Genomic DNA, 25,581 nt, shown 5'->3' on the forward strand with positions numbered 1-25,581 from the left:
CGAAGAATACTTGTTTACTGTTCCCGCCATTTCTGAAATCTATACACAAATAATTTATTCATTTATATTATTTTCATCAAATCAATTTTTTTTTATTTTTTAATATATCTTTTATATTATTTAAAATATAGTTATAGTATAATTATATGCAAATGTATCAACTTTATCGATTAAATTATATATATATATATATATATATATGTATACTTATATTAACACAATGCTGACAAATCAGAAACAATTCATTCCATATTTCAATTATATTTTCAATTGATTATTTGCAATCATTATTTTAAAATTAATCTAAACATTCTATAATATTTTACTTAAAATAAAATTTGAAGAATATCAAGAATATTATATATTTGTATTACATATATTTATGCGCTATTTGTGTAACACATGTTGTGTGATTATTAATGTGCTTTGTCGATTTATTAAAAGTATAATTTTTAAAATTTTCTTGCTAAAAAATGCCTAAATCGAAAAGAGATAAGAAAAGTAATATTATTATTTTCATTAACAGTTTATTTATTTATTATTTCATTTTATATCTTTAATTTTTATAAGTTAACCTAAAAATGTTTCACGTGTCATCAAATAATTAATATATTTGTATTTCACAGTATCTCTTACAAAAACAAGTAAAAAGGGACTTGCCTTGAAGCAACAAATTGTGGAAGATGTTAGGAATTGTGTTGAAAAATATGCTAGGATATTTCTTTTATCCGTACACAATATGCGTAATAATAAACTTAAAGATTTACGTTCAGAATGGAAAGACAGCCGATTTTTTTTTGGTAAAAACAAAGTGATAGCATTAGCTTTAGGCAAATCATCAGAAAATGAAGTTGCAGAAAATCTTCATAAATTATCATTAGCTTTAAGAGGACAGTGTGGTTTACTATTTACAAATAGAAGTAAAAAGGAAGTATGTATCTATTTATTAAAGAATTATTAATGTTAAATGTATATAAAAATTATATTGATTTATTCATATTTATTAAGGTATTGAAATGGATGAGGGAATACGAGGAAATAGATTATGCTAGATCTGGTTTTATTACACAAGAAACTATAACATTACCCGAAGGTCCAATACCAGATTTTTCACATAGTATAGAACCTCATTTAAGACAATTAGGAATGCCTACAGCTTTACAAAAAGGTGTTGTAACATTAATTAAAGAATATACTGTATGTAAAATGGGACAAGCATTAACTCCAGAACAAGCAAGAATTTTGGTAAATATATTCCGATATATCTTACGGTAATTATTGAAATCAATGAAATAACAGTTTTTTCTTTTACAGAAATTACTTGATAAACCTTTAGCTACATTTAAATTGATACCATTAGGTGTATTTTCTAAAAAATATGGATATAAACAATTTATTTCTCAAGATGATACTAAAGAAAATTTAGAAGAACATGAAGAAATGGCTATGGAAGAAATAGAAGAAATTGATATGTAAAAAAATACATATAAATATGTATATATATATACATAAATTATAATTTTCATTCTAATTTTATTGTAAATTTTATTAGAAAAATAAACATATGAAAGTGCTTATAGATATATATTTTTAGAAACAACTGATAAAGTATTCATTATTAATGTATATTTAAAATATCAAAATTTGAAATTATGAAATTTCTCCTTTTCAATCATTATCTATTTAATAAAACGAAATAATGACGCTACCTCTATATTTTTCTATATTCTGGATTATTGGAGTTTTATGGGTAAATCATAAAATTGTTATATTAACCTATGATATAAAGATTAGATTTAAAATTATTTGCAATTGTATTTACATAGATTATTTATTATTGGTGCTGCGAAAATTCTTATGATAATAATCGTAAGATAATTTTTGATGTAAATTCTGATAAAAGAAGTAGCACGATGTCCATCGATTCTTCGGATATATCTGATAATGATGAATCTGTAAAAAGTAATAGAAAAAGATTAACATATGAGGTGCACGTTGATAAATTCAAATAAATTTAAAAAGTTTTATTTGCTAATATTTATATTTTATTTGAAAACATTTTCTTACTTACTTCGTTCATAACTATAATTTCAGACTAAAACGCGATGGCCAAGCAGAACTTCAATAAATGAAATATAATATGTATATATAACAAACCAATTTTTTTGTCATTAAAATTGTTTTATTAATATATTTGCATTTTAAACATCGTAAATTATCGAGATATCGTAAATTAAACAAAATAAACATTGGAATTTAAATTTTTTAATAAGACCATTTTTTCATTAATTTATGATTTATTTATTTATTGTTTTAAAAGCCACAAGATATATATCTTTATTACATTTGTATTTCATTTATAATCATATATTAAACAATAAACGAATTATATGGAATAGAAAATTATGAAAGAAACGCATCGTAGAACATATGAAATTTAAATTTTATCTGTTTAATTATGAGTGAATTAAACTATTATTTTATAATGTATCATATTAAATATAATAAAAACAGTGAAATGTAAAAAAAATGTAGAGATATTGAAACATCATGTTACATAAAATAAAGTTATATTTATGAATCTAATGAATAGCAATATATACTATAAAATTTTATCGATTATATAGAAACATGCTCTTATGTAAAATTGTATTTATTTTATAAATATTCATATGTAATATTAAGCAATGTTTATATTAATTGTAGAAAAAAGCATTCAAGATGTAATTTTGCAGTTAGATTATTGCTAAGGAATGCTTTAACATTTAATAATTTATATGTTGAGCACATTCAAACAAAACTCATTTTTTTTGCATTATTACGTAATATTTATAAAATATTATTAATAATATATTTATTATAAAAAGAATTTATATAAAGCAAAGAAACTAAATTAAAATTTAAACTTAAAATAAAATTTAAATTTATTTGTACTAAAAATAAACGAGTTTAGGAAGAGCATTAAAAAAATACCAAAAATTAAATATTTGATTGCTTGCAAATATCATAATAGGAATAATAATAAACATAATAACAATAACAATATAAATTGTTTTGTTATTATAGAATGATTGATAATAAATTTAAAGTAGAAGCTCGCAAATTAAAAAGAAAAAAGTAATATTGTCATCTTCTACATTTCTTTCTTCTTATATCTTATTATTTTTTTCTCTCTCTTTTTTTTTTTAAAGTTACACCATCTTACTAAATATTTAATATTAAGCTATATGTAATTGGAATACAATACTGCATCGTCAAATAATTTGCATTTAGCATTGTCATGTTGTTAGTGTCAGGATATCAATGTTCTTCACTAATATTCATTTTTCAAGTAATAAAAATTCTTATATCCTACTTTTAACGTATACTTATTTTTAATGAGTACGAATTGGTATTCGAAACTCAAAATATTTTCAATTCTATTCTTCAGTTTTCTTTGGTAGAACATAATTGTACTTTTGCATATTATAAAAAACATAATTAGATATTAAAATGAAAGATATATTATTGTGCTATTTTCATCAACAGAAAATCTATGTACTATCTACTTAGTATAATTATTATACTTAATTATCTTTAGATGGTATAATTTGAAAGACACAGGCATAAAATATCATTGTAAAAAAAAAAAAAAAAAGAAAAAGAAAAAAATGATCATTCTAAAATACATTTACATAATAAAATGGAACTTGTAAATAGTTTCAAACAATAATAATTTTCTATAGGAAACTAGGCGTACTTTCCATTGTTAATGTAAATAATGAATTTGCTTTTATACACTGTTATCGTCCTGACTTCCTTAGTATTTTGTTGAATTATATCACAATACACAAATGATTACATTATAGAATATGGCAATTTCACAGCACTCTAATTCAACAGAGATCTCATATAAAAATAAATAAGATTTCTTTAACGAAATTAATTCGACAAAAATATCAGCTAAAGTAATAGATATCTAAATTATATTACAAAACATTAAACTTTTATGTACTATGGTGATTACAATTAAATAATTCTAAAAAAAAATTTTTGATGAAATATATATTAGAAAAATCGTGTATATGTATCACGCTATTTACTTTTTTTTTTTTATTAATGGAACTTTGTAGTATGATTTTTGTATGAATGAACTCATAAATTATTTTATACGCATATTTATCACCATATTACAATTGATATTATATTAGTATCATACATTTTCAATTATCGATTAATAACATAATATATATCTAAGATCTAGAAAGATCTATCTATAGAAATTATTTTAAGCACAGCATGTAAGCGATTTGAACTTTTCTTGAAACATATAATAGTGCAATAATCCTTATTGAAATATATCCTTTAATATAATAATTTTATTATAAATTACGTTGAAAGCTAATTTAATGTTATTTATAACAACATAGCCCTGCTATTCTATTTCTGAGAATTGGAATGTATTTAAATCAATGTAAAATACTTATTCTCCTTCTAACATTGATTTATATATCACTTGTATTGATAATAAATTACTTTTATATGCATTTAACGTTATTTAAAGTCTACTGATCAATAAATAAAACATATCTACTAAGCCTATAATCATTTATATAAATCTACTTCAGAATTGCATCCATTTAAAATTCAAGAATCTTACATTTGATTATGTCCCATATAACATATGAAATATAAAAAGTGATTAAGAAGAAACTATCATTATCTAATTATAAATAAAATGTATCTGTTCTTTTCTTAGAATAAAAATTCTAAGTAAGACATTTTTACTTATGTGATTTGTCTTTGAGTATATAGTTCTTCCAATGATGGTACTTCCGGTATTGGATCTCGCCAATATACAAAATTACTAAATTCATCCGCGGCATCCTCTCTCCAAGCTGGGAAAAGATGGTCGACAATAAAGCTCATGTTTGAATATCTGAAAAAAATAATAAGATCAAATTATAAACATTGAGTTTATTATATTATATTGTGGATTTATTAATAAAAATAACAAAAAAATATAATATAGGATACATGTCAAATGCATAGTTATAGATCGCATTATTACATATAATAAATTCTGCTAAAACATCAATACTGAAATTCTGATGAAATTGTATTTTGTGATCTTAACAATGATTTCATTCTAACATAAATATATACAGGATGTCCTATTAAATAACAAAATCTTAACTAACAGAAGTTTTTTTAAAAGTTAGTATAATTAATGGATATCAATGAATTTATGGGCAATATAGTTTAAATATTTATACAATTTTGCAATATATATAATATGTTCGAAGTACTTGGTTGAATATTTGTGTATGAACAAAAAAAAAAAAATAAAATTTTGCCGTACACAAATAAAGATTGCCATAAAGATCTTTTTTTATAGATATGTGCATAAAATAATATCAATATTATACATGAAATAAAATATTATTTGAAAATGTCATTTTATTTATATAATATTTATATATTTTAAATGATGAGCCTATATTAATATCATTGAAGATGAATGAAAATGGAAATGATAAAAAGCAATTGTGTAATAACCAGTGCTTACCCTATAAGAATTATAAGAAGATAGATAGCAGTTCTTGCACAACCAAATACCTCAAAGCATACTAATAAGATTAAATTAAAAAAATAAAAAAAAATATAAATTAAACTTTTAATAATTTTTTAAATAAAATAAACTAATAATAATAATAAATAGAGAAATAAGAAAGAAGAAAGATATTGCCATTGGAAAAATCTAATTGTGCATATACTAATATTTTTTTTAATAATTTTTATATAAATTAAAAAAAATATTATATACTTATACATAAAAAACACATTATAATGATTGTATAATTATATAATATTATATAGTTAATATTATATAGTACTGTATTCATATATATATATATTTCATATATTCTATATGAAATATATTCTTATTTTGATTAATTATAATATGAAATCATATTAAAAAATTGTAAATATTATTAAATTTATAGAATAATATAGTGCATAAAATAATAATCCTATTATGAGGTAGTAAATTTGTACATATCAAATAAAAAGAGGTCCAATGGCATAAATATATTGTTTGTAAAGATTATTAATTTAAGCATTATCAATTGGAATAGAATAAAACAGCTATGGTTGTGCCGCCATCAGTAGATGATTCACATGGGCAGTGGCGGGAACAACTCATTGACGATATTGCACTGACATGCGTAACTGCAATCATAGAAATATCCGACCTATAAATATCCTTTTCTCAGTAATCAATTTTCCTTTTTCTGCAAATTTGCTCTTTCCTAATTAATTGGATAAAATATAAATTTTTTTTACATCAAAATCATAAATTATTCTGCTTAATAAGTTAATTTTCATTCGTTTAGAAAAAACATACAAATATATAATTTTTAAAAGAAATTAAAAAAAAAACATATAAATATCTATGTGCTAACATCTATAATGATTTAAGATTTTTAACAAAGATAATAATTTTAGTGTTGTAGCAGAAATATGAATATGTATTTTTTTCAGAATAAAATATTAAAATTATTCTTTAATATTGTATAATATGTAAAATAGATTATAAAAATATAAACTAAATATCTATGCGCTAAAAAAATTAAATAAAATTGCTAATTATATTTATGTTTGTTCATCTAAGAGAAAAGAAATTAGTAAAAACAATAGAAAATATATATATAATAATAAATAGTTACTTACGATGATTGGAATGTTTGCGTTAGTTCGTGTTTTAATTCGCCTCTGTGATTTATAGTAAATATACGCATAGTTGGAATTCCTACAGCTCGATATGCCCAAACATCCTACGAAAAAACGAAAACAAATATTTAGTAAGATATTTCTTGAAGAAACTATTATATTATATTATATTATATTTCTCATATTTCTTAAAAAAAAATATCATAAATTAAATAAAATATTTACATTAATTCGGTTTCCGTAACCAGCATAGAACGGTTTTGAACCTTCCGGAAATAAAGCTTGAATGTCACTAAGACACGATATTTTGAATTCTTCTGGTTTTCTCTCTATAACTTCACGGTGGAATGCTGAAATTAGACTTGTTGGATTTAAAAGTAATGGCCCATCAGGGAGTGATAAATCTCCTTGTCTAATACTCTTTAAATATTCTCTTGTAACTTTAGCTTGTCCAATTGCTCTTGCAGAAAGATATAATAATTTATAACCATTGTTTTTAATTTTTGTAAACAACTGAGCAACACCAGATTGAGCCCAATCTTTACCAACTATTGGCAAAATATGACCTAGTACATCAGATTTTGTAATAGTTCCATCTATATCAGAAATAACAATTTTATCATCCCATTTCCACTTGTAAATATGACATTTACAACGTGTAGTGCCTTGATATGCTGTAGTTACGCTAAAAACTACTTCATTAGCTCCGTCTTTTAAATTGAGACTAGCCTATAACAAAATAATAAATTAAAAAAAATATGATTATATATACTATAAAAATATTAATTATAATTAAAGATATAAAAATATATAATTAAATATAATTAAAAATAATCTAAAATTTTATTTATTTTATAATTTTATGAATTGTTTACATACTATTTGTACAGATGACAACCTCAAAGTTTTTCGATATTTTTCAGTAGATTCATAATACGATCTTCTTTCTTTAGGTATTTTAACTCCTTGTGACTCATTTTGATTACTATCAGAATCTTCACTACCGCTATAACCTTCGCCTTCCCTTTCGCGATTTTTTTCAGTCTTCGCGATATCTTTTGTTAATTTCGTACATTGTTCTACTGTTTCCGTTATACATTCTATATTTTGATCAATTTTTAATTCTCTATTTGAAATTTCATCAATTGCAGTGCTTTCTTTCATTTCCACTATTTGTTCTGAAGATTGAATAACAGTCCCATCAGCTATAAAACATAATAATAATAAATAATAATAAAAATACTTATATTAAAAAATGAATAAAATTTAAAATAAAATTATTTTACTTTGATTAAGTTCTTGAGATTTTTTAGGCGGTTGTGTAGATCGTCTCCATGAAAACCATGAACTGTAACCACTACGGCCTTCTGGTTTGCCAGTACTTTCTTGTTTTTTTTGTTCATGCATTGGTAATGGCATACATTGTGTATACAAATTTTCGATTGTATTTTGTGGTAAATGTCGTTGAAATACAGCATAAGTCATTATAATTGAACAAGCAGTTGTCCAATTATAAAATTTTTCATTAATTTTTACAACTAAATTTGGATTTTCATATAATTTCGGATCCGAACAAATATCTTCAAAATGAAGTAAATTTTGATGAAAAACTTCTTTGGAAGGACCAGTTTCAGAATCTAAACCACCGCATAAGGATATACTAATATTCATATTACTGTCAAATATAGAATGTTTTGGTTCTTCAAAATCACTGTCTAATGATTTTGGTCCACCAATTGCTCCTTCAACACTATTAGGACTTTGTGGTAAACTTGGTCCATTACCTGATTCAGTATCTTCTTCATCTACTCCTTTTCCATCTATAAAAGTATTATATAATTAAAACAAATTGTTTAATAATATAATATAATTTATATAATAGAACTTTACTACCTTTAATTGTTGATTGACCTCTATGAGAAGAAGGAAAATAGAGAGCTGCAACTTCCGGGTCTAACTCGTCGGCGTTAAGATCACTAAGATAAATTCCTTCTAATTCAGGATTACGTCTTACACGAGAAGTTTTCCGCATAAAGGACAACATACCACTAAGCATAGATCGATGTGCTTCCACTAATATTAAAACATAATTGTATATGTTAGTCTGAAGTGTATAAAATTATATTGATATATTCAAAAATAATATAAAATCAATTAATGTAAATAAACAAAAGATATAAATTTTTTTCTTTAATAAGATTTTAATAAAATGAAATATATATTTCACATTTCTTTATGATTTTTATCTTTATGTTCATATCATTATTATTTTTTTAATAATACTAACTACTATTTGGTTGATTAACAGCTTTTGATGAATTTAATGAATTTCTGTGAGGTGTATGTGTTGAATCTGGAGGCAAACTAGGCAGTTCACCCCATCTCCAGCTCTGTTGATGACTTTTATCATCCTCTCGTTCAGTATCTTCTTGTGTTATTTTACGCATTTCAAATTCTGTGTCAGATTGAACAGGTGAACATGGCCTAGAATCCTGATTCCTATTAAATATGATGATGACAATAAAACATAAAAATATTAATTTTATGTATAAAAAAGCATTATGTATACATTTCTCATTTCTATAATATTATATGTAATTTTATTATAATTTAATTATATTTAATTCTTATATACATTCATATGTAAAATACTATTTATAGAATTATATACATAAAATTTATATATATATATTAATATGTAAATATATATATATATCAAACTTACTTTGTAACTTCAGTGTCACTGAAGAAATGAAAGTCTGTTTCAGGACGTTTATCTGTTGTTTCTTGAGTTGAAATAACCGATTCATTCTTGTTTTCTAATTCAGTAGTGGAATTTGAATCTTTTACCATCTTTAATTAATACATATATCAATAAACAATATTAAATCTATGATTAAATATTTTATTTTAAATGCACTTACAGATTCACCAAAGGATTCATCTGGGATAGATGCATCGTTCTCACTAATCTCTGTCTGGCTACTACTACCATTGCTACTCTTTCTCTGAGATCCTTTTTTTCTCAAAATGCTTTTCCTCTTTCGTTTCCTTTTGGTTGAATTACTATTATTTTTGTTCTCTTCGACACTTTCGTCCTTTGAATTTTTTTTACTCATCGATGCGTTCGATTCATCACTCGATTTTTCCCTACCACTACTTTGCATATCTTCCGTAATCGGTCTAAAATCATTTTTTACTACGCTAATTTTACGAATTCTTTCAGACGAAGTTACAGCTACAAAAGATTTAGGAGTTGATGCAGTTGGACATGATTCATCATCATTAATACCATCCATATCAAAAATTTCTTCTTCGCCTTTTAAGGAATTTCGTTTTTCATTTTCTTTTTCTTTCCAATCACTTAGTAACACTTTTTCAAATTTTTGTCTTTGATCTATAGGAAGTTCAGGAAAATTTTCTTTAAATAATCTTTCTTTATCTTCAGTTTTTAAAGCAGAATATTGTTCACGAATTAATTGTTGTCTTTGCACTTCTCTTTCTTCTGGTGTTAAAGAAGCAATTTGAAGCCATTTTGCACGATGTTCTGATGGAAGATCAGAGAATTGTTCATTTAAGAATTTTTCTCTTTCATCAGGAGGCAAAGCTGACATTTGTTCCCATTTTTCTCTCTCAATACACAAAATAGATTCTATTAGAAGTTTATCTCTCTGCTCTGAAGGAAGATCAGAAAGAATATTAAATCTAGATGATGGAAAACAATTATCTTCAGGTATAGGGGAACAAGCTAAATGAGGTGGAATTTCAGTATCAGTCGGAGAACCATGAGAACTAACTTCCTCAACAAAAAAGGCTTCTCCAGAATCTCCTAATTTCATATGGATTTGTCTAGGTTCTCCATTTATTTCTATATCCACCTGTGATAAGAAAAACAAAGAAAAAATTATTTATATATTTCTCTTCAAATTATTGAAAAAATCAAAAATAGAAAAAATAGGATTTCAATATTTAACAAAACAAAATATAAAATATAGAATGATATTGCAAAAATTTCATTAAAATTATTTTAAAAAAATATTTGATGTAAAATTAAAATCGAAAGTATGAATTAATCTTTGATAAAAATATTTAACAAAACAAAATATGAATAGAATAATTCGAGAAGTTTCTATCTAAAATTATTTTTGAAAAACATTTGAATAAATATAAATATATAATATAAAAATAAATATAAACTTACTACTTTTTCTCTGGAACGAAGAACACCGAGCTTTCCAAAACGAACATGAAAGGGTGAACAAGTAAATGATCCATCCGGTTGTTCGACGACAATAACATCGATAGCACCAGTGAGTGTCGCCGCGTTAATTTCATTGTAGAAAACGCGAAAGTTACTTATGAATTTCCCAATGTAGTTCATACTGTACATTTTACACTAACGTATCGTTGAACCACACTCAAAATATATTCTCGTTAAGATGTTTCACCGCGTTACAGTGATGTGCAATTTTCAAAATACTTAAAAATTGCCGCGAGATCGAAGAAATATATCTGTTTAATCTTTCTTCTCGAAAAACATCGAGTTCAAATACATCCAGTATGAAAATTGACTTAACCACATCGAGTCATTATTTTTTGACGATATTAAAATCGATGAAAGTTATTATTAATTTTTGTTCAAATAAATCAAAAACTATAATTGAACAATATTTCAATAAAATCTAACACCGTTAGTTACCGTTACTAGAAGATGCAGAACTGTCAAGAATTTGAAGCCGGGCAAATACTTCGAGCGTATATTTATAATAAGTTTATTATGTAGATTGTGCACCGAAATGCACGATTAAACGAATAGCACGTTCAAAATTACAAACAAGTTCAATAAATTACACTTGCAAAACTCGATCAAAATTAAAATTCTTTGTTCTCATAAATGATTTGATAAGAAATCCACCCGACTACCAGCAGACGGTAGCCCAAATTGACGTTAGAACGGGTCACGTGCCCAGACTTGACCAATCCAAGTTCTCAAATACATCGGTCAATAAGGCTTGATACCACGTGACGTTGTAAGAGTCGCGGATTACCGCGACTTTTAAATGTTACTGCTCAATCTGAAAACAAAAAAGAGATAATATTTTATTTAAAAGAGATTTATTTATTTAAATAATTTTATATTTTTTAAAAGAATTCTCAAAATATTTCTAAAGTAAAAAAGCAACGAATATTCCTTTATTTGAATTCCTAAATTTTTAATTTTCAAATTGAATTTTTTCTAAGATTGAATTTTTTTTAATATTTAAGAATTATATAATACTTAAATTTTAAGACAATTTTAAAAAAAAGAAAAAAATAATTTTGTTATTCATTTTTTATACTTATTTCGTAAAAAAACGAAAGATTTTAGAAAAAACGAAGATAACGAAGTATTACCTTGTTAAACTGTGCATATAATTATATGATTTTATCATAAAGCAGTATCTCAATAGCTGTATTTTTTTAAAAACAATATATATATACACAATATACAAAATATATAAATATATGAATTTTTCATTAATAAAAAAATATATAATTATAATTTCGTGTAACATTTAAATAAAGTTGCTTGAAATAAGATTAGATAAAAAAATCGATAGAAAAATTAAATATCTGTTTAAATCATCACAGAAATTTATTTAACGATGTGCACGAGAACAGCGCATGCAAAGTGTTTTTGAATGTGTGAAATTGATCCATTATCTCTTTACCAGTCATGCGCCAACTATCGTCGAAAAAAAGATGTATTTTTGTACCTCTAAATCTTAGAGACTAATATGTATTTTCGAATAAATCAAAATTCAAAAAAATAAAAATAAAAAAGAATTTTTTTATATAATCAATCACTTTTTTTTCTTTCTTTTAACGAATATTATATAATTAAAACTACAATTAAATTCTAATTTAAATTCAAATTACAATTAAATTCTAATTTTCACTGTTTTGTTTTAAAATAAATATAGAAAAATTCTTAATTCGGAAAATTCGTTAAATGTTTATTGCAATAAATCTATATGATAATTTATTTGAATTTTTATGATAAATATCATACGAGATCATTCGATTTTATATAACTAAATCTTACTATTAATTTTAATTTCGTTTTTTTTTTTTAATAAATTAAAAAAAAACATTTTTAAATATAATATATATTTCTCACAAATTATATTGTATTTTTCTATATATAATATAATATTTCAATTCATTTCTTCTTCAATTTATTTCTCATTATTATTATTATTCATTCTTTATTATTACTTATTCATTTATTTTCTTCGTATATAATTTTCATGATATTGAAGTATTGCACATATAAATATCATTAATGCTAATATTTTGATTAATAGTTAAGCATTAACGTGAAATGCAGGTGGCACTAGCACGCGTAACAAGATATAGGTTGAACAAAAATGTCATTGATAATCAATAAAATCGAAGAAGCAACTGTTTTCAAAGAAAAGTAATATTTTTATGTATAAATTGTTCTAATAATTTTATTGAACGCATATTGCAATGTTAAATTCAAGATCAAGGAATCGTGAATTAGTAATAATTATTACATTCACAGAATACATAGTTTCTTGACATTCAACGACTTGCCAAAATTGAACGACATTCAAGCCAAAACAGAACATAAAAGTATTTTTTGCTTCTTACTTACTGAATATAATAATATCTTCCTAACCTTCAAATGTTGCAATACTAAAGTTTCAGTTGTTAGTAACTTTTCTTTTTATTTTTTAAATTTAAAGTTTATTTTAATAACACTTATGAAATCACGATATTATTGAAAGAATAACTATGAAGAAAAGAAAAAATAAAAATAAAAATAAAAAATCTGCATATTATATCGTATACACGCAGAATATCTGCGTTTTTACCATATTCATTATAGTTTCCCTTAGCAGACACTAGTAAACATGTATGGTACTTCTACGTATATGGTAAATGTGACGTAAACTAACAAGCGAAAGTAAACCGTTTGTAAACGAAAGGTCTGATCGAGCGTACTGTCCTCTCTCCTGCTCTCCTGATCCATCCCTTCCATAATCTATCGTAGATTTATTTTAAATTTTCAAAGAAAAGTGAATTGTCGATTTTAAAAGAAATGATATACATGGAAAATTTAAATTTCATGATTATTAATCCTAGATAAAATCATCATCTGTTTGAAAAATAAATAACGAATTATAAATGAAATATCGAAATAAATTAATCGATTTCATAATAAATGCTAATAAATTTTTTTCAAAAACGATTTTTACTAAAACAGTTTTTAAATAATTTTAATAATTTTTACATTAAACTTCGAAAAAACTAATATTTCATAAGTACTTTTTTCAATTTTTCTTGTTAAATTAGTTAATTACTTAATTAATTCGCAGAAATATAATTATATGATTATCGTGTCTATATTGCAATAGATAAATATATACCTATTAAACACATTTAAATACAATTTCGAAATAGATTATTTCTTATTCTATTCGTATCTTTCTTTCCATTGGTTCTCACCTTTTACTTTGTCTGTTGTATGAATCAACGGAAAACAAAGATAACAAATAAAATATCGTTGGTAATGGTAATGGTAATAGTTTAATTAATAAAAAATTCGATTAAGAATTCGAAATCAAAATCTAGGAATTCTCGACGATTCAATTCAAAAATTAATTGATCATAAACACGATAATAAATTTTACATATAATGCAATATTTTTTTCTCTCGCATAAAGTAATCAATACAATATTAATATCAATATACCTATATTATATAACATTGATCAATTAAACAATTTTTGAGAAATGGAAAATAAGTGGATTTCAAGGAAAAATGATTTAACAGAAAATTATATCGTGATTATATCGCGAAAAATAAACCTTATTTTAGACATTGAGCTTTGATCGTTCTATTCTTTCGTTCCGAGGTTTCGATAAAAATATGCAAAATCGAATTTATGAAAATATGCACGACAAAATCGAAAGAACCATTGCCAAATGGCAGAAGCGAAGATAGATAAATTATGCAACAATTTCTTCGTTTCTTCTTGATGTTTGTTTGGAAAAGGAATGTTTTCGTTTTCATTTCCGTTTTATTTTTATAAAATTTAACATAATATATTTTGAACTAAATAATGTTTTCATATACATTTGTTTCATATAACTATGTAAACAAATATAATGTTTCATTTATTGTTACATTGCATTGTATAATAAAACCAACATATATTTAAATACTTATACACATATGTATAGTTGCGTTCTATGCTTAATATTTCTGTTTCTACTATTGATATAAACTCTCACTCACCTATATATGGTCCATAATTCCACTGTTGCGAAAGATTAAATTATTTCTTCAAAATTAATATTAATTCCAAATGAATGTATGATTTAGCGCGTATTTTTAACAAATTTTGCAAAAGTAAAAAAATCTCTATCAACGGAAGAGAAACTTGTATGAACCGTTTCGTGCGAACATTCAAGTCAAACTGACTGAGTCAGCGACCGGAGAATCTCTTGACTCTCGATACTGCGCTCACGTTTTATCGTGGCCTCTTGCGATGGCTTAGCAAATATACGCTGATCTAAAGTTAATATATACCATGCGTCATAACATACATATCTGTACATTGAACATATCTGTACATATATATTGTATGTAATGTATAAGAATTGTAATGCTGGTAAACACGATCCTTGTTCAGCAGAGAAAACGCACGTGGCTTATGTTTTTACCATCGAAAGCTTTCCGATTGGTTGTTGGATACTCGGAACAGCAGTCGAGCCTTCTTTTGCCTTCTTACTTAGAAGAATGGGAGGAAGTGAAACACACTGTTGGATCATTGACCTATATTGCTTTGTACGTAACTGACTACCACCCCGTCATATTTTATCGTGAAATAATATATTTTTTTTCGACAATTACGTCAATGAAAAAAACTTGTTTTTTTACATCATCTTAAATAATTAATAATTTTTATGTTGATGACAAATTCGTTAAAGTAGTTAATTTCATAAAAAATTAATAAGTAAAATGAAAATATGTAATTATATATATTATTTATACAATACAATATTATTAAAAAAAATAATTAAATAAATAGCAAGTAACGCAATCGAAAAGATACTGATATGAAGGTCAAAAAAACAATTTCTAGTGACAAAGCTATCTTTCAAACAAAAAAATACGCTGGCTAACTGCTTGACTGTTTACGTATATTTACCCTATTGGTGGTATTGTAGCTAGAATTGGATCAAAACGGAAATATCTACACCTACATGCGATCGCGCATGATCGCACTGAAAAACAAATTAATTTCACAACTAAATGATAATAGCTACTTACTGATCAAACTTTCCTATTGATCTACCGTATACAACAAGATTAGAATGGCATCAAAAGAAACACATATTCAATAATAATAAACAACATTCGATTGAGAACAATGTTGCAACCATGTAAAATGTATCATTAGTAAAATGAGAATATATTTTTAACCTCAATGTTGTTTTGTAAAGTTTTCTTTGTAATGAATCGCTACAAATCGATAATTTTCGAACTATTGCGTAATATCGCAAGGTCATTTATTCTGCGCGCGCAACTGTTTCATATAACATAAATTTTTCATTTATTAAATGGATAAATATTAAACAAATTTTTTGGATTATTATTATAAATTTAATAGATGATAGAAAATAAATTATCAACTTTTTTATTAACAATTTTAATATTTAAATTATATGTGATTATATATTTGAAATAATTGAAAAATTTTATAATTGTATGGTAATGTCTATTTATAAAAATGCATTTTCAAATATTTAATTAATATTAAGTTTGCATTGTCTATTTACATAAAAAAAGTTTAATCAAAATCAAAAATTTAAATTTAATCAGATTTATGATTCACCATTTTCCTAATCATTTATTTTTCATGCTACAAAAAACAGACGATTTTTGGAAAAATTATAAATAACCTTTCATATTATTAATTGCATTTTAATGATAGTGATAATTTTGAAAGATTAATATAGATCAATTTCATATTGAGAAATAAGGTTATTTAATCTAATGAGTGTATCTAAAATAAAATATTTGAAAATTTATATGATGAAATAATTATTTCAACTAATAATAAAAAAATATTAATTTTATGATTTGTTATTTTGTATATATTTAACAACAATTTTTTTATTTCGATTGTTCGGTTTTATTTTCTCTATGTCGTATCATCCTGATTGAATTGATCAAAAAGAAAGAAAAATATATTGATTAAGTTGATTAAAAGGTAACGTTAATATTGACAACTTCGTGAGGGCACCACATAGCGAACGATACTTGTTTACGTCGATAATATCGACGAATCATTATACTTAACTCGACATGGTTCAAGTCTGTGCTCTTATTTTCGTAGTTCACTTTGATATATTAAACGTAATTTACTTTTTACAAATTTAATCAATAACAAATTTTTGTAAATAAACAAACTAATTTAAAATTATAAAATGTTCAATTCATTGATTAATTAATGATTGTTTGTGAGAAATTGAATGTGAAATTGAGTGCGAAATGATAATATTGCTGAAAATTACATGATTAATAATGTTATGTAATGTTTCGTAACATTAGTAAAATCGATTCAGAGTAATAAATATGTCAAAAGAACAATTTATTTATTTAATATAATTTTTTATTATTGAGACTAAATGAACAAAAATATATGTATAAAAAAAAGTAAATATAAATATGTATTTCGTCAAATTAATCGATCAATTGCTTTTCATATCGGAGTGTTATATCATCGAGTGGAAAAATAGGTTCATTGACTATTCTCGATATTAAAATCTTTGAATATAAAACTCGATTATGATTTATTTCGAATTATATATTTTATATTGTTTCAAATTATTTGTGATTTTTCTAAAAATGAAAAATATATCTAAAAATTTTGTTAAATTAAAAGAAATTACAATTTAATTTTTTCTCAAATAATAAGATATTATTATACGAATGTTATTTACAAGAAAAATTTAAAGCATATAGAGAATATTGATAATTTATTTTTTATCGAGTTATTATCAAGTTTCAACATATTATTTAGATGAATAATATAATATAATATTTCTAATTATGAAATATTAGAATCGATTACATAAATATTCAGACATTGTCATTGTATATATGCGATGCAAGTAATAGGATATAATGAAGAAAGAAGAGGGCGATGAATAACAGAAAGAAAGAAAAAAGAAAAAAGAAAAAATTTAATTTAAATTTTTTTTTTTCTTACATATAAGAAGATTTTTTTTTTTTATCAAAATCATGATGATCAAAAACATATGACTTTTTTTATACTTGGTAAGTTTTTTAGTAAACATGATTACAATGATTTGCTACAATGAATATTGAAATCACGTATCACTTTATCAGAAGTGTGCAATTTATCAAAACAAATTTTATTTTTCAAGAAAACAAAAAATATTTTTTTATAAATAGTATATATAATGCGTAATTAATTAAATTTTTTAAAAAAATATAATAAATTCTGAAATCAAAATTTTTATTCATTGGAAAATTTCTTTGTGCTTTTTTCTACAAAAATACTTCTTCCATTGAAAGTAATTTATTTTCTTTTTATTCCTTTATTCTAAAATCATTCATTTACCTGCTATTTTAGAGCAGTAAATAATTGAAATTGTAGATTTAAAAAAAAAAATAATAAAAATAAAAAAATGAAAAAAAAAGAGTAACTGGGAAATAATCGATGAAATTTATATTTTCTTTCCAGTTTTTTCTATTTTTATTTCTTGTTTGCATCGAATTAACATTTTTTTTTTTCTTTTCTGTTGCACAATTTATCGTGATTTTTTGATAAATTTATTGATAGATTTATTATTTACAGATAAAGATGAATCGTTCAAAATCGACATTATATTTGACAATCTTTTACAAAAAATAATAGGATCATTTTCTCAAAACGTATAATTTAAAAATTATTTTATATTTTATCTATTTTTATTTATTTTTTTACTTCTTTAAACTATTTTTCTCGCACATTTCTAATACAAAAGAATATTTATAAAGGCAATTAATTCTGATGAATTCGCATTGATTTTCATATTATCAATTGAATTTATTTAAATTAATAAATACTTTACATTCAATAGTTGACATCAATCAAACGAATATTTGAATTTCAAATTTTTCTCAATAAATAAGAATTGAAAATCTATATCTTTTACTATTTTATTTGTGAAATTATTACACATTAGAATAAATGTATTGTATTGAACAATTTTTTATTTTCAGGTCTCTCAGATTTCTCTTTAATAAAAATATTTTGTTGAATCGAAACGATAACGATTTCTTATCAATGTTTTTTTTAAAATGAAGAAAATTAAAGAAGAAATCTATTTTTAATATCAAAATCTATACAATTCAGTTTGCACCACAATATTCATATATGTTATTGATCATATCTACTTTTATCAATATATCAGTTGATATCATATATTTATATCATTATTCTGAATTCTTTGGTCAATAAAATTCGTTCTTTATTGATTAAATTCGATAATCAGATAAGGTGCAACTAGATAATGCAATGAAATCACAATAAAAATACAGAAGTTATGCGGTAGTCATATTGTCGAATTAAACATTTGTCTACATTAGTTCATCATGATTGTTCAAATTCGATTACTTTTTTTACTTTCCATTTTATTCACTGCTAGCTTTGCGAATTTTCAAGATGTTGCGTAAGTTCTTATAATTAATTAATAATAAATAATTAATAAAAATAATTATTATTAGTAAATTAATTGTTAATACATGAATTTCGATGATATATTCATTGTATAATGAAATATTGTTCATTGGTAATAATTTATGGAGAATATTAAATTAAAAAAAATTAATCTTAAGTATATTTTTCTCAAAATACAGAAACAATAATGAAAGTTCTGGAAAGATATCGGCTATACTCAACAAATTGTTCGACACGGCATTACCTTCAATTCAAATGTTTATTTTAAAACATAAATTAGATCCTATGAAATTGGATGATCTATCCCAAAATCTGGTATTTATATAATAAACTTGATCAAAATAAATATTATAAAATTTATACGATAATTATTTTTTTATTTTTATAACAGAAAGGAGTAATAATTCACCATAGAACTCTTAATTTAACAAACGGTTCTCTTCAAGGATTATCAAATGTAAGACGGGCAAACGATATTATTTTGTCTTTTGAAAACAAAATTCTAACTCTAGATGCAACTCTAGGATTCGACGATCTTAAGGTAAAAGATTAAAACTCATAATATATGCTTTCAAGAAAAATCATAATAATACTTCAATTTTAACTTTTTTAGGCTAATTATAATTATCATCTTTATGATTTACTAATCAATAAAAAAGGAAAAGTTTACGGTTATATCAAGGATATAGAGATGCGAATAATAATAGATTTAGATATGAACAATTATAAAGTTGCTGTTCCTATGGCTAAGATTATTAAATTAGAGTAATTATTATTATATTTATACAAATTTTTATCAACTGCTTTTATCAATTTTGCCTGTGATATGTGATGAAAAGTAATTTTAATTCTTTGATTAAAATTTTTCTTATTTTCAGTAAATTTGATATCGCTTTTAAGGGTAATATAGATGATCCAATAATAAATGCTGCAATTAAAGCTATTACTAAAATATTTCGTACAAGTATTATAAATATGGTGAATACAGAATTTTCGAAAGCATTGCAGGAATTTGTAGGCGAGATCAATAAGAAGATACCGCAACCTAACCAAGTATTAGATAATGATAACATTTGGCACTATTTAAAATTTAATTTATCTTAGATGGCTTTGTTTCATCTAATACAATTTATTGAATTAAAAAAAAGATATCTGATGTAAAAATGTATAAAAATGTAAAATAATAAAGTATCCCATTTCAATATACGTTTCTAAGAGTTTTAAAATATCTAATATTTTTTAATATTTAAGATATTATTATGATTATAGTATAATACATATAATATCAGGTCATACCTGAATTGCGCTTTGTATAGGTTAGATGAATTGACTGGATACATATGCAAGTTAATTAATCTGTTATTATCCACTTTTGTGTACAATATAATCCATATTCTTTCCCATTCCATCTTAACATATAATATGCATACGTTTAGAATTATCATATATTAGCCATCAATATAATTTGTTGTGTTTTGTGTTATATCCTTCGTGTATACTGTGTTTTATATTCTATATATACTAAATAACATTTTCAGATTAAATCAAATTAAACAAAGATGAATCGATTAAATTCGATTCGAATCGAATTATATCGATTTACATATATATATCGAATTAAATCGAGAAACAACGATTAAAGCCGAACTGAACGATCACGTGCTATGTCGTTACGGCAGACATTGGAAACGAGCAAGTAAACGAACAGCAGTAAGCAGTAAACGTCGCGTCGCTATGGAACCGAGTCGAGCCGAATTGAACCGAGCCGAGACGAGCTGTACCGAGAGATACCGAACTGAGAGCGCAGGACGCTTGTTTAGTGACAAATGCACGCATCGAAAGGAGCAACTGTCAAACAGCTTTTCGGGTTAGCATCGATCGGAAAACGACATCAACTATAAAACTTTAATTCAAATACACATCGTGATCCACGCATTAACGATAATTGTTTCAACTTCTTATATTTCCAATCCTATTAGGACAAGAAATGAGTATTATAAAGAGAAATTGATAAGAACGATCAAAATGCAACGTGTTAAGGAAGGCGGAAATGCATTCGCACAACATATCGTATCAGAATCGCGGTGAAAGGAAGAAGGGTTCGATGGGAAATTGGTGCAGCACATTGTTTAGCAGATGAAAACAGGAATCGGTGAATTCGTGAGTGGTATAAAGGCAGAAAAGAACAGGACAGGGCAGAATTTTTGAATATTCGAAAATATGTTTGATTTTGAGGTTGAAAGTCCAAATTTGAGTCATCGTCAAAAATATAACAATATCAATTAGGAAAATAGAGTAAAGAAAAGAGAAAAAAAGAAAAAACGAAAACATTGAAGCTTTTAGTAGTAGAACGATTGCAAAATTTTAAGATTTGAGAGACAAGCGGAGATTATAAGCGGTGACAAGCGGTGACGAGCGGTGGCGCGCGAAGCGGAACCGAGTCGGACCGAGCGGAACCGAGCGGAGCCGAGCGCAAACTCGAGCGAGGCCGAAGCCGAAGCTGAAACCATAGGCAAAAGCGAAGGAAGGTTCGGACTTGGGTTCGGCGCGGTAGCGCTGGTTAGCGAGCGGATAAGCAGCTAACGGATCGGCGGCATATCGCGAGCGGCCGAGAATGTGCGCGCGCGTTTAATAATTGACTGCTCTTCTTTTGGCAGAACAACTCATATCGAACTTGTTTCTTGAGGCGAGTGCGCGTCTTCCTGGCTGGACGCGCGCGTGTACCGGCCGTGTATGGACGGCGGCACGCGTGCACGAGTCGAGGAGGAAAAAGCCCTGGATTCGTCTCGCCTGCGATCCTCCGCTCGGCTCGGCTTCACAAGTTCCTCCTCGGCCGGCAGTTCTCGTATCGCCAGGCGTAAAAGGAAGAAGAGGAGACGACAACAACGACGAAACAGTAACGTCGACGACGAGGACGAACTCGTCGTCGTCGGTGGCGGTGGCGGTGGCGAAGTAAGCACTGTTAGCGAAACTGTCGACACAATCCTCGCGATTAAGGAAGAACCGCAACAGCTAGGAGGGCAAGTGATATCCAGCCAGGAATCGACAAAACCACCGAAAAATCGGCTTTCGCACACCAACGAATCTCAACGAAACGTAACCAGAGGAGGAAGCGGCTCGCGCGCGGCTGCCTCCTCCCTCAGCTCCGGCAACACGCTTCTCAACCGTCGAACTGCCAGCAAGCGATCGTCCAGGAGATGCAACGCGAACGCGCGTAGGAACGCGATGACGATGGATCTCCAGAGACTGATCACTGAAGTACACGCTAGGCCCGCGATCTGGGACCAGAAAAACGTCAACTATCACAATCGCGATGTCATCCTGAAGATGTGGCGAGAGATCGCGAGGGCTTGCGAGGTCTCCAGTGAGTATACGCCTCGCTTTCCTCTTCCCTCTTCTCTCTTCTTTCCACCTCTTCCATTCGCGCCTGCGTCACACACCTCTCTCACTCCTTCTCTTGCCTTCTCTCTCTTTCTCTTGCGATCCGTCCCCTTCCACTTTTTCTTTCCCTCCCACTGCTTCATTTCAACCGTCCCTACTACGTATGTATTTCCTTTCCCGCAATCTATGCCATCAATGTATATGATCCCTTTTATTTATCAATCAAGTAATGAAGCAGAGGAATGAACAACTTCAATGATTTTTTTTTATAATATAATTGATTACGAATTCGAATATATGTATTTTTAATTTGAAAACAAAACTATCGAAAAATAATTATTTTAAAAAGTTTCAAATTAAAATCAATCGGATATAAGTTTTAATGAATACAATTTTAATAATTGGTTAAAAAAAATTATGTTCGAAATTGCAGTTTCAATTCATATTGTTTGAAATTAATTTTATTCTTTGCAATTAAAGAAAATTTAACAATTGATAATATTGCTTTTCCATTAATATATTCGTTTTTTAATTTTTCATAAATTATTTCTATCAATTAAAAATTAATGAAACGTTTATATATTTATTCGTTGATTATCATTTTATTATCGAAATAATAAGTTGCGAAAATTGTTTTGGCGAAAAAAACTTACATAAGAAAATTTCGAAAAATTTTTTTCAAAACAAAAGATTAACAGATAGTCTTCATTTCCAGCGGACGTCGCGAAATCGAAATGGAAGCATTTACGAGACAATTTCCGCAACGAATTAAAGAAAACTTATCGAGGAAAATGCGATGGTGGTGCCAATGAGCACGATTCGAAATGGGTTTGGTTCAAGAGCCTATTCTTTCTACGAGATCAAATGAACTCGAGAGTGATTGGGTGCACTCTTTCACAGAATTGTTCGGCAGCCCTTCGATCATCGCCGGAAGAAACACAAATCGAGCCTCAAATTGATATTTTAGAAGGACACGAGGAAACTCAATTCGATGATTTAGATGGTGATTCTTGTCAGTCTTTGCTCTCAAACGACGATGGCCTGCATCAAGTTATGCCTCCACCTAAAATGAACAAGATCGGTAGGAAAAGAAGTTTAATGGATGCAATGGAAAACAATTATACCGAGGTCGATCGAAAACGATTCGAATCTTTGCAAAAAAGGTTAAGCGTATCGCAGGAGGAAGAAGACGACACTTATCATTTTCTTATGAGCGTTCGAAATCCTCTTAAGAGTTTACCGCTCGATAGACAGATGTTTATTAGGTTGAAAATTCAAGAGCTCGTTTACAATGAAATCAACTTGCAGAATCAGCAGAGTCGAACGTACGAAGTTTCACAAGATGTAAAACCTCCAAGAACAGGGAATGCTGGCGGAGTAGTTGGAACCGGCGCCGGGCTTGGAGGTGGCGACGCTTGTCTTGGCGAATCTATAGCTGGTGCCGATACAAATGGAGGCGGTAGTGGTGGTGGTGATGGTGGCGGTGGTGGTGATGGTGGTGGTAATGTTGGCGGTGTTGGAAGTAGTTTAGGGGGAGAGCAAACCGTTAACGATATGTCTAACCACCCTACGTCATTACTTCAGAATTGCACGACAGAGGGCTCCAGCGATGATACCTTCTTCGGTTAATTTAATTTACTTTTTAAGATGTAAGAATTATAATTTTATTAATAGGAAATAAACAATGGTATTTTTTCAGTATCTTATCGCTTATAATTATTTACACCGTTTTTTGAAAAAAATTCTTTTTTAATCTATTACAATTATTTTTGAAAGTTCTTTGATGAAGCTTACGTTTAATGAAAAATAAAAAAAAGTAAGATCGATATATTTCGTTATTTTTTTAGTTGAAATAAATTTTTATTTTTATTTATTTATTTTTTTTTTCATGAAACTGTCTTCTGATTTGTTTGTTATTATTGTAATTATTATGATTATTATTCTTATCTGTTGCTATTAATATTATTACTGTGATTGTCACTATCCTCATTCGTCTGACACATAGATTAAATTGATTATATTAGCACAATATTTATTTCATGTATAGTATAATAGAATAAATATATATTAGTATATATATTTTTTTTAAGAATATATTAAAGATTATGATTTTCGTAATTTAAAAATTAATCGATCATAGATAAAAATAATTTTATTTCGATTCATATTCTAATTTTAAATTTAAATTCAATATATATGTATATATATAAAACATATAGAAGAAAATTGACAACTTTTAACAAGAATATGAAATAAAAACGATAGAAAAATTTTACTAGGAGCTGTTCGTGAGTTATAAAATATTAAGTTGAAATATTCAACCTTTTGCTGATTTCGCGATTTGTTATGTAATTTCTTTGTCACGATTCAATGAATAGTTTGTAAATTACGAAAGAACATTAAATAAAACTTATCCAATAGTGCTCTCTCACGTACAACAACTGCTTCAAGATTTTTTTTATTTTTTTTCTTATCTATTCTTATAATAAGTATATATATATATTTATACGTAATAATATATATTTATCAAAGGAATGACGATATTAATCTCATTCTATGTCAACGACGAAATATATCATAAAAACTTCCAATATAATATCTTTATGTTTTTTAACATAACTTTGCTCTTACTTTATTTTATCTCATACTTTATAATCGTACAAAATATTTATCCACGACATAAAGCTTTTCCTAAATCTTTTAATTTTAATTAAAATTA

The 25,581-nt window shown here is 26.1% G+C and overlaps 4 protein-coding genes across 5 annotated transcripts; 3 read left to right on the forward strand and 1 right to left on the reverse strand.

The window, feature by feature from the left end:
- Positions 1-4: 4 nt before the first annotated feature.
- On the forward strand, positions 5-1,583 carry LOC410200 (mRNA turnover protein 4 homolog). Its single transcript, XM_393683.6, has 4 exons — positions 5-501; positions 627-931; positions 1,009-1,245; positions 1,315-1,583. Exons 1-4 carry the CDS (start codon positions 474-476, stop codon positions 1,474-1,476), a joined length of 732 nt encoding a protein of 243 aa, XP_393683.4. The 5' UTR covers positions 5-473; the 3' UTR covers positions 1,477-1,583.
- Positions 1,584-3,138: 1,555 nt separating this feature from the next.
- Positions 3,139-15,291, reverse strand: LOC410201 (phosphatidate phosphatase LPIN3). Of its 2 annotated transcripts, none has more exons than XM_393684.7 (11): positions 15,023-15,291; positions 10,916-11,789; positions 9,639-10,592; positions 9,440-9,567; positions 9,002-9,213; positions 8,608-8,787; positions 8,001-8,534; positions 7,594-7,919; positions 6,940-7,443; positions 6,715-6,818; positions 3,139-4,918 (listed from the first exon to the last, which is right to left on the reverse strand). In XM_393684.7, exons 2-11 carry the CDS (start codon positions 11,102-11,104, stop codon positions 4,768-4,770), a joined length of 3,282 nt encoding a protein of 1,093 aa, XP_393684.4. In that variant the 5' UTR covers positions 11,105-11,789; positions 15,023-15,291; the 3' UTR covers positions 3,139-4,767. The 2 variants fall into 2 exon arrangements, with proteins under 2 accessions (XP_393684.4, XP_006566164.1); XM_006566101.3 differs by lacking the exon at positions 3,139-4,918 and adding an exon at positions 6,058-6,213.
- Positions 15,292-18,836: 3,545 nt separating this feature from the next.
- On the forward strand, positions 18,837-20,687 carry LOC100578731. Its single transcript, XM_003250751.4, has 5 exons — positions 18,837-19,473; positions 19,661-19,796; positions 19,873-20,022; positions 20,095-20,246; positions 20,360-20,687. Exons 1-5 carry the CDS (start codon positions 19,397-19,399, stop codon positions 20,583-20,585), a joined length of 741 nt encoding a protein of 246 aa, XP_003250799.1. The 5' UTR covers positions 18,837-19,396; the 3' UTR covers positions 20,586-20,687.
- A 146-nt stretch (positions 20,688-20,833) lies between these two features.
- LOC100578769 lies at positions 20,834-24,563 on the forward strand. Its single transcript, XM_003250752.4, has 2 exons — positions 20,834-22,845; positions 23,578-24,563. Exons 1-2 carry the CDS (start codon positions 22,215-22,217, stop codon positions 24,489-24,491), a joined length of 1,545 nt encoding a protein of 514 aa, XP_003250800.2. The 5' UTR covers positions 20,834-22,214; the 3' UTR covers positions 24,492-24,563.
- The last annotated feature ends 1,018 nt before the right edge of the window (positions 24,564-25,581 follow it).

This window comes from Apis mellifera, linkage group LG10 (assembly GCF_003254395.2).
Source record: "Apis mellifera strain DH4 linkage group LG10, Amel_HAv3.1, whole genome shotgun sequence".
In the NCBI taxonomy this organism is placed as follows: domain Eukaryota; kingdom Metazoa; phylum Arthropoda; class Insecta; order Hymenoptera; family Apidae; genus Apis; species Apis mellifera.